The 15324-nt window shown below is 47.3% G+C and overlaps 1 protein-coding gene across 1 annotated transcript in view; it reads right to left on the minus strand.

Annotated features, from left to right (window-relative positions):
- Nucleotides 1-2122: 2122 nt before the first annotated feature.
- The window catches only part of CDH5 (cadherin 5), a 35465-nt gene continuing 22263 nt past the window's right edge, over nucleotides 2123-15324 (minus strand). The window contains exons 6-12 of the mRNA XM_080643972.1: nucleotides 14085-14272; nucleotides 13145-13395; nucleotides 9800-9942; nucleotides 8179-8303; nucleotides 7732-7840; nucleotides 5396-5641; nucleotides 2123-4404 (exon numbers count right to left, since the gene is read on the minus strand). Coding sequence (XP_080500098.1) covers nucleotides 3884-4404; nucleotides 5396-5641; nucleotides 7732-7840; nucleotides 8179-8303; nucleotides 9800-9942; nucleotides 13145-13395; nucleotides 14085-14272 — 1583 coding nt within the window. The 3' untranslated portion in view covers nucleotides 2123-3883. The remainder of the gene's footprint in view (nucleotides 4405-5395; nucleotides 5642-7731; nucleotides 7841-8178; nucleotides 8304-9799; nucleotides 9943-13144; nucleotides 13396-14084; nucleotides 14273-15324) is intronic.

Consider the following 15324-nt stretch of genomic DNA (forward strand, 5'->3'; position numbering starts at 1 on the left):
CTCTCTGTAAAATATCAATAAAATATATTTAAAAAAAAAAAAAGAAAGAAATAGCCCTAACCGGGTTGGCTCAGTGGATAGAGCATTGGCCTGCAGACTGAAGGGTCCTGGGTTAGATTCTGGTCAAGGGCATGTACCACGGTTGCAGGCTCCTCCCGGGCTGGGCCATGGTCAGGGCATGTGCAGGAGGCAACCAATCGATGTGCATCGATGTTTCTCTCTGTCTTTCCCTCTCTCTTCCACTCTCTCTAAAAATCAATGGAAAAACATCCTTGGGTCAGGATTAAAAAATAAAAACTAAAAAAATTAAAAGAATCAAATAGAAATTCTGGAGTTGAAAGTACAATAAGTGAAATAAAAAATTCACTAGAAGAGCTTAAGAGCAGATGTGAGTTGGCTCAAAAAGGATCAGCAAACTTAAGGATAGGTCAATTGAGATGATCTAGTCTGTGGAACAGAAAGAAAAAAAAATGAAGAAAATTGATAGTTCCTTAGATACCTGTTGGACATCCGCAAGCTTTCTAAAATATGTATAATTTGAGTCCCACCAGAGAGAGAGAAAGAGGCAGGAACACTTTGAAGAAATAATGCCCCCAAACTTCCCAAGTTTGAAAAAAGTATTAATCTACACATCCAAGAAGTTCAATGAACTCTAAGTAAAATAAGAACTTACCTTAGAATTTATCCTAGACACATCATATTGAAATGATTGAACATCAAAGACAGAGAATATTGGAAAGAGCAAGAGGTAAATAATTTTTCACATACAATGTTTCCTCAATAAGATTAGCAGTCATTTCTCCTCAGAAGACAGTGGGCTGACCTTCACAGTGCTGGAAAAAGCCTATAAACCAAGAAGTGTATATCTGGCAAAACTATCTTTCAAAAATAAAGGAGAAATAAAGACATTTACAGATAAACAAAATGGTAGGAATTTCTCACTAGCAGATCTTCCTACACAAATACTAAAGTGAGTCCTTCAGACTGAAATGGAAAGACTCTAGATAATAGCTTCAATCCACAAAAGAAAGAGAGATCAGCAGAAAAGGTAGATAAAAAAGACAGTTCAAATAGACATTTTCTTGTTTGTAACTCTTCCCTCCTGTATGGTTTAAAAGACAACTTTTAAAGTTGCATAAGGCAATCATTGTAAATCTATATTGATGGGCATACAATGTATAAAAAGTAATATGTATGGCAATGGTAGTACAAAGGAGAGGGTGGTAGTGGAGCTATACAGGAGCAAAATTTTATATTAGGCTGGTACAAATTCTAACTCTGTTGTTCTAAGTTGAGATTTTAAATATGATCTTCAAGGGAACCAATAAGAAAATAACTCAAAAGCTAGAATAGAAGGTTTGACAAGATAATGAAAATGCTACACTAGGCAATATCTATTTAACATAGAAGAAGGCAATACTGGGGTAATAGAGCAACAAAAAACATAATACACAAAAAACAAATAGAAAAACGGCAGACAGAAATCCTATCTTATTGGTAATTACATTAAACAGACAAGGATTAAACATTCTAATAGAAAGACAGATTGGCACGATGGGTAAACTGCCTTGATCCAACTATATTTTGTCCACAGAAGACACGCTCTATATTAAAAGACACAGTAGGTTGAAAGTAAAAGATGGAAGAAGATATACCATATAAACAGTAACCAAAAGAGCTGGAGCGACTAATGTCAGACAAAATAGATGTTAAAATAAAAATTGTTCCTAGATGCAAGAGGTACATTTTATAATGCTAAAAGGGTCAATCTGTCAAGAAGATAAAGTCAGTTAAACTTATATTCCCCTAACAACAGACACCAAAAATACTCAAAGCAAAAATGGATAGAATTGAAGGGAAAATAGACAATTCAAGAATAATTGTTGCCCGACCCATGTGGCTCAGTGGTTGAGCATTGACCTATGAACCAGGAGGTCATGGTTTGATTCCTGTTCAGGGCACATGCCCAAGTTGAGGGCTCGATACCCAGTGGGGGTGTGTGCAGGAGGCAGCCGATCAATGTTTCTTTCTTGTCATTGATGTTTCTATCTCTTTCTCCCTCTCTCTTCTTCTCTGAAATTAATAAAAAATACATAAAAATAGCCCACTCTCTCAGCTCTAGAAATGGAAGAATTTTAAGATCTTTATTTAGGTATATAAAAAAATACAGTACATTTCATGCACCAGTGTGGTCAATATATAGTCAATATCCCTAGAGCAATTATGACAATGATAGGAAATAGAAGGTTACAGGAATTTGTTTATTCAACTAAAACACCTGGATTAAAATTGTTAATCTAAATAGCAACCTTATTATGCAAAAAATCTTATATGTTTGTGAGACCTAGACATATATAAGTATTATTAGTAAAAAATTAAGTAGTTATAAAAAATAGTTATTGGTTAAAAATAAAGTCAGTGTTATCTACAACCCCCTGATATGTAAGGGGCCTTCAGAGTGGGGACCTTAGTCATGGCCAAGGGTGAGCTGGTTTGCTTCCATCCCTGCCCCTCCCTTTGAGTGATTCCACTTCTCCCAGGGGTGTTTGTGCTGGGACGTTCCCCATGTGGCTGAAAGGGGGAGATGCACAGAGGACTATGGGGCTTGGGTGGGACGGGGGCCTTGCCTTCCGCAGGGTGTGCCTGAAGGACAGGGCCCTGCTGGGGTTCCCTGAGATGCGGCAACAACGAGGTGTGAAGGCAAATGGCTTGGCTCCGTTGTGCAGTCATAGTTGGGTTTGGACATTGGCCAGAGTTGCCAATTGCTGTGGATCATATCTTGAGTGCCTCTGAGTCCAGAGATGAGGAGAGAGAGAGAGAGAGAGAGAGAGAGAGAAGAGAGAGAAGGGACAGCAGGAATGAACGACCAGGCGAGGCAGAGATGGGAAGAGGTGTTCTGCTCTGGGCACATCTGTTCCCACTTCCCAGGCAAAACTAGAGGCGTGTCAGTGAGTCTCAAATTGGGGTCACGCTCCTCCAGGCCCTCTCTGGAGGGTGGCCCTCACCCTCTGGTCTGTCACACGTGATCTTCAGTGTCCCTCCAGGATGCATTCACAGTTGCTTCATGGTTCAGCAAGCCACTTCCCTGACGTAGGCTGCAGCTCAGCGCTCAGTGCAGTACGTAACTGGTGTGGCAGGCGGATGAGGGCCCCTGAGGACCCAAGTTGATAGCTGCCAAGGGCCCCTTCCTCCCTCTTCACAGGCCTGGAGAGGGGCCTCGGAGTGGGAGGGGTCTGGGGAGAGGGGCCTCGGAGTGGGAGGGGTCTGGGGAGAGGGGCCTCGGAGTGGGAGGGGTCTGGGGAGAGGGGCCTCGGAGTGGGAGGGGTCTGGGGAGAGGGGCCTCGGAGTGGGAGGGGTCTGGGGAGGGTGTGAGGAAGTTGAAGCATGGCAGGCAGCATGGATAGTCCTGGGCTCCCTTGGGACTGGGCTGTGGGGAGTGTCACCCACAGGTCATTCTGTCCTGCCCTTTGCCTCCAGGGAGACGGGCACTAGGGCCTCCCCAGCCTCACGGGGGGGGGGGGGGGGGGGGTTAGAGACCGTAGGGGAAGACCTGTCTCTGGTAGTTGAACATCAGCTCTTTGAGGAGCCAGAGAAAAAGTCTCTGCATTGGACTTGTGGTCCTCGTGACAGGGTTATGTGGAGGTCCAAGCCCAGACAGACCACCAGCTTGGATTTTCCAGCATTCTGGGGGTAGCCACTGCTGAAATAGGTTCCTGGACATTTCAGGGACCTAGTGTTTGCTACCCAGGGTGGTGAGGTCTCTGGGACCCACAAAGAAGGGCTGCTGGGCTGGGGGGTGCGTGCTGTAATTCCAGGTCAGGCCTGGTGTCCAGCTGGCTGGAGCCGCAATGGTTTGGGTCCCCAGGCCCAGCGGCCCCGGCCCCTAATACAGCAGCTCCTCCGTGGAGTCCGTGCTGTACAGCTCTGCCAGCATCTTGAATCTGGGCCCCCAGTCGTTGAGGAAGTCGTAGTCGATGTCGGAGTCGGACGAGCCGGTGCCCAGGGAGCTGAGGGACTCGGCGATGGACTCGGCGCCCTCGTAGTCGAACAGGTGCAGCGTGTCATAGGGCAGGCCGCTGCTGTCGTGGTCCGCCTCGTCCTTCTTCACCTCGATCACAGCGGCCATGTCCCCGAGCTCCCCGGGCCTGGGGGGCGGCAGGTGCCGCGGTGGCTTCTGCACCTTCGCGTACACCGATGGCCGCACGTCCCGCGTGGCGCGCGGAGGCTTGGTCCCGCCGTGGCGCACCGAATTGAGCACCGACACGTCGTAGCTGGTGGTGTCCATCTCGCCGCCGCCCTCCTCGTCGTAGGAGACCAGCTGCTCGTGGATCTCGGGCACGCTCTTGCCGTGGGGACGGCCCTGCTTCCGGAGCCGCCGCCGCAGGAAGAGGAGCACTGTGATCACTGGCCGCGGGAGAGCCGTGGGTCAGAGGGAATCAGCCGCTGGCTGGCCCAGCCCTCCCCTGCGCCCTCCCCGTCCCTGGGAATTCCTGCAACTTCCCAGGGGTACCCTGGCCCCACACAGGTTTGCTTGGGTTCAGACACCTGGTGGGTCCACCGCCCCACCCTGCCCCCATGTGGTCCCGCCTGGCTGTCAGAGGCGCTGGTAGGGGTGGGAAGGGAGAGGTACCCAGCGGGCTTCCCTCAAGCTCATTCTCTCCTCCAGCGTCAGCCTCATCTGCCTGCATCCTCATTTCCTCCCTCCTCATACCACTGTGGCAAATCCTCTGTCACTTTATTTTTTTTTAAACAGATTCTTTTTCTTTCTTTTTTAAAAAATTGATTTAAGAGAGAGAGAGACCGAGAGAAATATCATTGTGAAAGCGCAACATGGATCTGTTGGTTGTCTCCCATTTGCATCCCCTCTTCCTTCTGGGGTTCCTGGAAACGCCTCCCAAATAAACCACTTGCACCCCAATCCTAGGTTCTGCTTCCTGGGAAACCCAAACTAAGGCAAGGCCTGAAATGCTTCTAACCAGGAAAAGGTGATATCGAGGCAGGAGGAAGCCTCTAAACGGAAAGAAAGCTCCTGGAGAGAATCAAAACGACAAGTTTTTAAACTTTGCATTTCTTTCCAAAAGATGAACTGGATCCTCTGTTTTCAAAAACAGTTTTCACGTAAATAAATGCCAAGAATGGTGCCTGGCACACAATACTTTGAATGTCATATAGAAAGAATTTTGAAGTGGGGGAAGGTCTTTGAGCCCTGTCCTCCTCACCCCCCATCCTTAGGCACCCAGGGAGGTGAAGTTGACAGTCCTACCTCACTGGGGCTCAGGGTGGGGACTGGCTCAGGGCTATCCTGTGGGCTGGAGGCAGGATTGTCCTGGATCCCTGGCCTCTCCCTCCCTCGGAGCAGCCCCCTCCGTGTCCCCTCCCGCCTCCGGGCACTGACCTGTGATGGTGAGGATGCAGAGGAAGATGGCTACCAGCACCGGGATGATGTTGTACCCCTGGTAGAGTTTCCCGTTACAGAAGGTGGCCTCGCCATGCTCGTTGCACTTGCACACGGTCACAGTCAGCGTGCTAGTGCCTGTGAGGCTCGGCCTCCCGTTGTCCGAGATGAGCACCGGCAGGTGGTGGATCTTGGTATGCTCCCGGTCAAACTGCCCGTACTTGACTGTGATGTTGGCCGTGTTATCTGGAAGCACCAGGGCCTCAGAGTCAGGCTGTGCTGCCTGGAGTGCCTGTCCCCTTGTCCACACGGACAGTGTAGCTTGTCTCCTCCTGGATTGTGCCCGCCCGTGTGCCACCTGGGGTGCCTCTGTGTTCTTTGCGTCCCCTGCCTTACGTTTCAGCCTTTTGTTCTTCCAGAGGGGAGGTATTTTGGGCAGCTCCTTTGACTTATCTTATAAGAATGGCTTGGCCAGAATGTAAAATCCCTGTTTTCTGTTTCTGTGAGCAACTGATAATGCCTGATCCCTTCCTCCCTAACTCCACTCTAATGATAGGTGACTCTCTTTCAGCTCAATTAATGAATGTATTGTTTTAAGCTTTGACAAATAATAAGCGGGGAAGTAAAGTTTTAAAAAGTCTTTTAGATCGGGATAACTTCTGAGACTCTTTCTGTTATCCCTGCAAATTGGTTAGAGACTAAAAACAATGCTTACGCTCCTGGGCATGCTGAGGGAATGATTACATATGGGATTGAGAATGTCTGGTGCAGGCTGGACCTGGGACTATGCTTTGGCCCAAATTTGACTTTCCCTCCCAGCTCCAATCAATGGTTTCCTGTGAAGAACTCCTCAGGGAGCGTTTTAAACCTGCAGGCTTTCAGACCTCACCCCTTCCCAGCCACCTCCTTTCCTTGCGTCCCTATCCCCCTCCCACATTTCTGACTCAGTGGCTTTGGGCAGAGGCCAGACAATCCGCCTTTTGTAGGCTTCCTGGGAGGTCATGATATTGATGGTCAGGGAGGGTACAGGATTTGGAGGGGATATTTGACGGCTGTGTAGGGTTGGCTCACTCAGCAAGCCAGCCGAAAGCAAAGGAGGCCATATTTTAGATTTCAAATGAAAGCCAGTTCATTTCATTATTAAGTAGCCTTGTCTATTAATTATACTTGAGAGTAAACAATATGGCCATTGACACTATGGGAGAAATGAGTGCTTTCTCATTATACCCATTTAATGTTATAGCAGGACATTCACGCTCAGTGAATCCAAGACCAACAAGCTTGCCTCCTGGCTGCACATGGGGGTTCTTTGGGGTAGCACTTAAGCTTTCTACCCCCTTGCAGACCTCTCTGAGGTGAGACTGAGGTGGACCTTGGGATGGGATGATGGGTATTTTTGACACTTAGTTACTACTAAAGACAGCTGAACGCTGAGTGGTCTGTCATTGACTGTCAACACGTCATGGCCACCTTCCCTGTCCCCCAGGAGGCTGTGGCCGATCCTCTGGGTCTGCCCCACTCTCAGAGACCCCTTTTCCCGACCTTCCTTATCCTGACCTTGCGGTGGCTGTTTCTATACAGGGATCCTCACCAACCACAGTTTTGCCAATCAGGGACAGGCAGGAATTCCACCCCATGCTGGGTGATTGATTGCTCTAGTTAGATTTAAGGGGGACTTTTACTTTTTATTTGTTTTCTGAGGAAGCTGCTGAAGCTACAGAAACCTGTCTACCAGTGACTGGAGTGCAATCAACTCAGCATGATCCCACTCCTGAGCGCTTACTCATTGGAAGCTCTGATTGGCTACTACTGACATCATAGGACTCTCGGGTCTGTGATTGGCGGACCAGATCCTGTCCCAGGCCCCTGGCGGTAAGTAGTTATTATAATTGAATTAAGACCAAGTTTTCTGATTCCTTGGCGTTTTGAATTCCACATTTCCAGTTTTGACTTTTTGGAAGAGACCTCAAAGTTCCATGTCATAGAGTAATTTGTAATTATGCTGAGCTCAGAGATTGCGTGTGAGAAGGAATCCCTTGGCTAGTTTGGGAACCGAACTGACTGTCTGCACCCCATATCTATTCTGTATGCCTAGTCTCTTACGGGGAATGGCAGGCTATGCGGACTTGACAGTTTGGCCAGGGCACCTCTGACCATTGTATAGGCCAATGAGGTATTTGGCAGAAGTTGTACAAAATATGCCATCAAATGGAAACCCCAGTGAGGCCTTGCCCCCAGTTTGTTGGCTTGAGCCTTAACCCTGGCGCTTCGATACTCAAATAACCTCACTCCTGACCCCCCTAAGAGCCAGGCTAACTACGTTCATGTGGACGTACCGTGATTATCCGTGAGGGTGAAGTTGCTGTCCTTGGTGTTCAGGGAGAATTTGAACTTCACATCTTTTGGCGTTATGTCCTCGTCTATTGCCAAGATTTGCACCACCAGCTGGAGTGTGGAAGATGGGGGTGGTCAGTGACGGTGTTGGGCTTGTCTGGAGTTCGGTGATGGAGACTTTGGGTTTAGAACTGACGGTGGCTGCCTCCCACCTGCAACACTGACTTAAATGACCTCCACAAACATACTCTTTGTACCAGCCCCCACCCCGCCAGTCTCCGTGTTTTCTCCGAGCCTCAGTTTCTCCACCTATAAAGTAGGGATAATGTCACCTTTCCTCAAGGCTGTTGTGCAGGTCACATTAAGCAAATGACTGTGGGTGGGAGGTGCTGCTCTGAAGCCTGCCCCAGGTGGGCACCGCCTTGTCCTCCCACCTGAGCCAGACTCACCGTGCCCTGCTCAGCATTCTCACACACTGTGGGCTCGTAGGGCTTGGCAAACTTTGGGGGGTTGTCGTTCACATCCAAAACTTCGATGTGGACCTGTACAATGGATTCCTTGCCCGTGGGGTTCCCTGCAGGGGGAAAGGACTTGTCACTGCAATGGGCTCAGCTGATGCGTGGAGGGGACTCCTGCAGGGGTGCCCTTGTCCCAGGAAGAGGGGGCTGTGGAAGAGAGGCCAGGGAGGGTATTCTGGATGAAATGAGCGGAAGAGGTCGGGGGTCAAGCTTCATGCACAAGGATGCTTACTAAAGAGTTACTTGTAAGAATGAAAAGGTAATCTCAGTGAATTTAAAAAGGTTTTAGTAAAATTGAGTTAAGTAATCACCAAACTAATCTAAGGATTTAATTAAGTAATTAAATTAATTTAATCAAGTATAATTTATTAAATTAAATTACTTAATTACAAAATGATTTAAAAGGTAAACAATGTAAGTGAGATTGGGTCAATAAATTATACCACTTTAAAAGAATGAAATATGTGGCCATTTATAATGTCCATGTAAATTACATTTTAAAAATGTAATTTAAAAAACGATGGTTAGACCCATGAGAAAATGGTTCTGAAATAAGGTTAAGTAAAAATGCAGGATACGATTTTATACAAATATTATAAACTTACTTCTGTAAAAATATGTATAGAAAAAGGATCACAGAAAAGTGCGAACAGTAGTTGTCTCTGTATGGTAGGATTATGGGGGGATCATTTTCTTCTCCTAGCTTGTATTTTCCATATTTTAAAAGAAACAACAAATAACTTTTAAAATTTAAGTTACTTTCAAAGTTTAAAAAGTGTATGACTGTAAATAGGGGGAAGAAAGGGCTAAAGATGGATCTGAAAAACACAGGAGTCCATCACAGTCGGCCTGGCTGTCATATTGGGGATGTGGGTAGCACTGGGGGGGCCTTGGCCAAGTCCCGCTTTCACCCCCTCTCCGGGGGTGGTCTCCTGGGTGAGGCGGGAATGTTAATCTTTCTTCTGCAGGGCGGTGGCGATTTTCTCATAGAGGCAAAGGGTGCAAAACTCCCAACACTTGCCTTTCCCTTTGGCAATGGTTACACTAATTTCTGGAGAACCTAACCATTTTGGAGTTAAACCTGCTGCAGATTTTGAATTCACCCCCTAACTGGGACATAAAGAGCCCCAAACAGCCTTTTCCAAAATCTGTGATAAGAATCACGTGGCACTTGTCCGATGCATATTTCCTGTCCCGTTTCTGGCTCACTGGTCCTGAACCTCCAGGGAGGGGTCTGAAAACCTCTGTTAAGAGGTGCCCTAGGTGATTCTTGTCACGGGGACAGTGCTTCATAAACCGTACTGTGCATGAGATTCCGATTCAGTCTGGTGTTGGGGCCTGGCACTTGGCCCTTATAACAAGGTCTCAGGGGATATGGATGCTGCTGGTCCATCCACACTTGGGGATGAAGGCTGTCTAGCATCCCAGCCAAGTGGTGCTTCAGTAGGAGCTTAGCATACCTCCAGAGACCCACCGTGACAGATGATGCCAATTGTGAACGAACGAAGGAAAGGAGAAAAGCCCCAATACCCTGGCAGATGGGGTTACTCACCTCTAGAATCCAGTTCCTTGGCCTCCACAGTCAGGTTATACCAGGGAGTGACTTCTCTGTCTACTTCTTTCTCATTGTAAATATTCCCCTGCTTGTTTATTTGGAAGAACTGGCCCTTGTCGCTGGTCCTGCGGATGAAGTATCTGCCCGGGGGAGAGAGACTCATGGCTTTCTATTGCTCTTTGCTGAGTTCACATCCCTAGTACGACAGACAAGGCCCTTCAGGGTCTGTTCCTTGCATCCTCCTCCATCCTCTTCTCACTGCCCATTGCACCCTACCACCCAGAGGGGTCCAGAGAAGCGAGGTGATCCCTCTGATCTTAGCGATGTTGTCATCTCTGATGTGAGGGTGGTGCCTGAGACTCCATCAGTAGTGCTCTCAGAGCTGAGGCAGGTGGCACTTTAATCCACTGCACTATAGCGGGGATTGTGTTTGTGATGAATGAAAAGATAGTTGGCAAGATCCAGGAAGAAAAAAAAAAAAAGGAGCTGTAAGAGGTAAGAAGTGAGTAAAAGAAAATTAAATTTGTGAAGTAAAACTGAACAGTTCTTCCAGAAATCATAAACAAAGGTATGAAAAGGTGAAAAGAGAGAGGAAAACTATAATTATAATTATTTGTTACTACCGAAGAAAGTTCCAGAGCAAATGGAACAGAAGAAATAACAAAAGATATAATGAAAGAAAACCTTCTTGATCTGAAGAAAGGCCTGAATCTACAGATTAAAAGAGGCCATTGATATTAGGCATGGTTTTAAAAGGAGATCAGTATGTAGGTATATCCTGATGACACACTTGAATTTCAAGTCTATACGAAGAAACTGAAGAGTCCAGTCAGGGGAAACAAAAAGCATTTTTATAAAGAGAAACCAGATTTACTCCAGGAGGTCCCCATAAATTAAATGCTAGAACACATTGATAGTAATTTTGGAGTGAAGTGTCTAAAATCTGAGTATTAGACAAGTACATCTAGATGTTATGAACATAAGAAGGCAAAAAAGCTGGTATTTGTAAACATGCAAGAAATCAGGAATGTTAGCTATCATCCACAAAGAAAGTTTCTGAAACAAATTTTTTTTTGAAAACTTCATCTAATTGAAAAATGTCTCAATATAAAGCAAAAACTTGGGAGGAATTAAAATGAAACTATTGGTTTATTATTATACATAAAAAAGCAATGGTATTGTGTGTGTGTGTGTGTGTGTGTGTGTGTGAGAGAGAGAGAGAGAGAGAGAGAGAGAGAGAGAGATTTTTAACTAGAAAATATAGGTCCTGGGAAACATTTATAATTTTACAGATGGAGTAAATTTCACTGATAAAAGTAAAAATGAATGTACTGTACCAAAATATCTTAGAGAAAAAATATATGGGGAAAAAGAAAAACCCATTAAGTTTGAGAAATGGGAAATGTAAAACAAGAAAAAAAATAAAATTAAACATGTCATTTATGATGAAAAATATAAATAGGTTAAACACAAAGCATCCCAGTTTATATGAAAAAGCAAAGTCAACTACATTGTATTTTTGACAGACAACTTAATGCCAAATGACCTAGAAAAGTTAAAAGTCAGATTTGGAAAATTTCTATCAGGCAGACACGAATAACATGAGCACAGGACCGGCAAACTTAACATCAGGCAATGTGGAGTTGAAGGCAAAATGTTTAAGCAGAACAAACTGGGTAAGGTCATTAGATAAAAGTTACAAGTTGTAGTGAAGGTAAAATAGTTATCAACTATTAGAAACGTTAAAATACATAAAGCAAAAGCTTCAAGGAAAAAAATGAACACAGATACAATTATATTACATCACAAGTTAAAGCAGAAATACAAAATACCCTACCACTAGTAAGTGAAAAGAAAATCAATCTTAAATTAACCCTTGGGTCAATGAAGAAGAAAAGTGATCATCACAGACTATTTAGAGTAGAATGGCCATGAAAGCAGTAGCCCCAGAACATAGGAGATGTGGCCAGAAGGGAGGGACACGTTTGTCCTTAAGAAGACGACAATATCCCTGACCCGTGTGGCTCAGTGGATAGAGCGTCGGCCTGCGGACTGAAAGGTCCCAGGTTCGATTACGGTCAAGGGCATGTACCTTGGTTGCGGGCACATCCCCAGTAGGAAGTGTGCAGGAGGCAGCTGATCGATGTTTCTCTCTCATTGATGTTTCTAACTCTCTATCCCTATCCCTTCCTCTCTGTAAAAAGCCAATAAAATATATTTAAAAAAAGAAGACGACGATAACACAGAGACATTAACTCCCCCGACATTGATATGTAAACATCATTAGAATTCCGATGTGTTTTAAAAAACTGGGTAAAGAATTTAAAAATTCACAAGAAAGACTGTTTTAGAGTGCATAAAAAGTATGTAAAGTAAAAAGCAGGGAGGGAGGGGCTTACCTTCTATAAGCTTACACCAAGTTTCAGTGTAAAGATGCTACCATAAAACAGAATGGCTTTGCCAGGGAATAGCTAGAATAGAGGATTGGGAAATAGATTCGGATACAGACAGGAATCTAGTATATAAATATAAAGGGTCAGAAAACGAGGAGTTACTTCTATGGTGCTGGTACAATCGGTTAATCCTCTGGAATAACATTGAGGTTGGAATCAATTCATATTCACTATCAAATGTTAAGTGGCTCTAGAAAGTATGAGTTAGAACTATATCTTTTGCCCCAGAGGGTAGAAGAGAGGAGTCTAGTTGAGACAGAAGAACAAATAGTGATGAAATGGGAGTGGTAGGATAAAAAAAAAAAATTAAAACAATAAAAAACCCCAAACCGGACAAGCAAACAGCAAATCTGCCATTAACGTATCTCACCGTTTGCCGTGAAGAAAGGCGTGATAGGACCACATTAAATGCGAGTTTGGTGAACAGGCGTTACCTGGGAGTGGGGGCTACTGATGTTTCTTTATCCATCTTTGTGTCATTTCTCTGTGAAATGAGCCCTTTCCCCTCTTGTGTTTTGGGAAGACAGATTTAATAAAGCATGTTGAGTGGAGAGGGTTTACATATGTTGTCTAGTTGGTTGCCCTCTTGACCGCCAGGTCTCCCTCGATGGGGCCTGGGGGAGCCAGGGTCCAAAGAACAGGCCCTTCAAGGCTGAGCCGCCCCGGTGGCCAGGGCTGTGCGAGGTGGTGCTCAGGCAGGACACGTTCCCGGAGGGTAGAAGAGATGGCCACGCGGGCCAGTGGGAGAGCGTGGCTGCTAGTCCTGTGTCTGCCGTTTCCCACGTACGTGCCGGGAGGTTTTTCCTTTGGGTCTGGGCTCAGGCCAGCAGCCGGAAGGACCTCCGGGCCGGCATTGTCATGACCACCCCCTTCCTCACCCCCTCCTTACCCAATGCTCCTCCGCGCGGCGTCGGGGTCCACGGCCAGCACCGAGCCGATGAGAGGTTTCTTCAGGTTCTCCTGCAGCTGGAAGTGGTAGAAGGGCTTCTGGAAGACGGGGGGCTCGTCCACGTCTGTGACATGGATGGTGACACGGGCCTTGTTTTTGGAGGAGACGCTGCTTGAGTAGCGGAGGTTGATGGTCGGGTCCGTGGCCTCGATGGTGAAGCTGTATTGCTGGATGCGTTCGTAGTCCAGGGGCTGTGGGAGGGAAGAGGGTGGTGAGCCCCTGTTCAGAGCCAAGCATGTGGGGTGTGATCTTGCCAGCAGTCCTGCGAGGTAGTTCTGGGATGATACCCATTTTACAGATGAGGGGCTTGAGGCCTGGAGAAGTGATATTTCCAAGGCCATCAAGAGTGGCTGGGGCTGGCTGTCTGCAGCTGCCCCCCATCGCATCTCAGCTGCTTCCTTGCTCCACCCTCAAGCCTGGCTCTATGCCTGGCCTTGTTCCCAATACTGGGGACACACAGGGACCAGCCCCAGTCCTGCTCTCGAGGGGATCAAAGACTAGTGGTTCTAGCCACACTCCTTAAGGACGAGTCTTTTCTTATGTTTTTGCTCAAGAATCTTCTCCTGCCCTTGCCTGCTTAGTCCTCTCCTACTCACCCCTCCAGAAGCCGACTCATCTTCCTCCTTTTCTCGTATCACTGCTCCTGGGGCTTCCTGGATCACCTCCCAAGTAAGCTGTTTACACCAAATCCTTGCCTCACGGTCTGCTGTAGGCATAACCCAGCCTAAGGCACCGATCCTTCTCTCCTCACTACACCGTCCCAAGCTGACCCAGAGTGCATCTCTGATGGCCTCTGACCTGGTAGCCGCCCTGGGCGAGTTCTGGGGATGCTGGGAGCCCCCAACCCCACATCTGTCCCCATCTCCCCCGGTCTGCAAACCTTTGTGGGCTTGATGATGCCCTCGTTGTGGGCGGGGTCCGTCTGGATGGTGAAGGTGTCCCTGAACTCTCCCTGCACGATGCTGTACTTGGTCATCCGGTGCTGGGGTTCATCTGGGTCCTCAACAAACAGAGAGCCCAGGGGGCTGCCCACACGGATGTCTTCAGGCACCGTAAAGACGTAGTTGGCTGATGCAAATAGGGCATTGGGTTAATGAGATCCACAAGGCAATTGTCCCTCCTATTACCCTAATACAGGGGTTGGCAAACTCATTAGTCAACAGAGCTGCAGTTTGCCGACCACTGCCCTAATACATTCTGATGTGGGAAATGGGCATGGGAAGATAATAATAATCCCACATAACTAAAGCCTAATATGCTAAGTGTCTGACCATTCGTTTGACCCTTTGACCAGTCATTATGATGAGCACTGACCATCAGGGGGCAGGCGCTCCAACCAGTAGGTTAGCTTGCTGCTGGGGTCCAGCCAATTGGGACTGGGTGAGATGGGTCGGACATGCCCTGAAGCCCTCCTGTGGTCCCTCCCTGGCCCCGATGGTGCACCAGTGGGGTCCCTCGGCCTGGCCTGCGCCCTCTCGCAATCTGGGACCCCTCAGGGGATGTCAGAGAGCCAGTTTCAGCCCGATTGATCCCCGCAGGCCAGGCCAAGGGACCCCACCAGTGCACAAATCCTTGCACTGGGCCTCTAGTTAATAATAATAATGCCACTGGAATTTTCAGTCTCAAGGCAAAATAGTTCTCCTCTATCCATCCATTCACCCATCCAACTAGTTATTAAGCACCTACTGTATGCCAGGCACTTTGCTAGGGGAGTTATGCATTGACAAGAGAGACAAGGAGACAAGTCCCACTTTCCGGGAGCTTAAGCCATGCACAACGAGGCCACTTCAGGAACACTGGCCTGTCCTTGGGGAGGCCGAGCCTCTGACTTTGCCTCAGTATTAGAGGGTTCATGTGAAGAGCCATCACCTTCCTCCTCAAACAACACCCCTCCCCGCCAGGGCATGTGAAAAGCTCTTGTCAGACGTTTTTGGGGAGAATCCGTCTGTGGCTGGGCTCAGTGTTCGGAGTCAGGGGCAGTAGGACAGCCTTGGGAATGTGTGCAGGGATGGGGAGCAGGGCCCCTCTCTTCGCCCAAGTGACTTCCCTGAGCCCTAGGCCCACCTTGGGGTGGGGTGAGGGGTCGAGCCCCAGGTCACCGAGTCTGGAGCATCCCGCCC

The sequence above is a fragment of the Plecotus auritus genome (assembly GCF_963455305.1).
Source record: "Plecotus auritus genome assembly, chromosome: 10".
Taxonomy (NCBI): Eukaryota; Metazoa; Chordata; class Mammalia; order Chiroptera; family Vespertilionidae; genus Plecotus; species Plecotus auritus.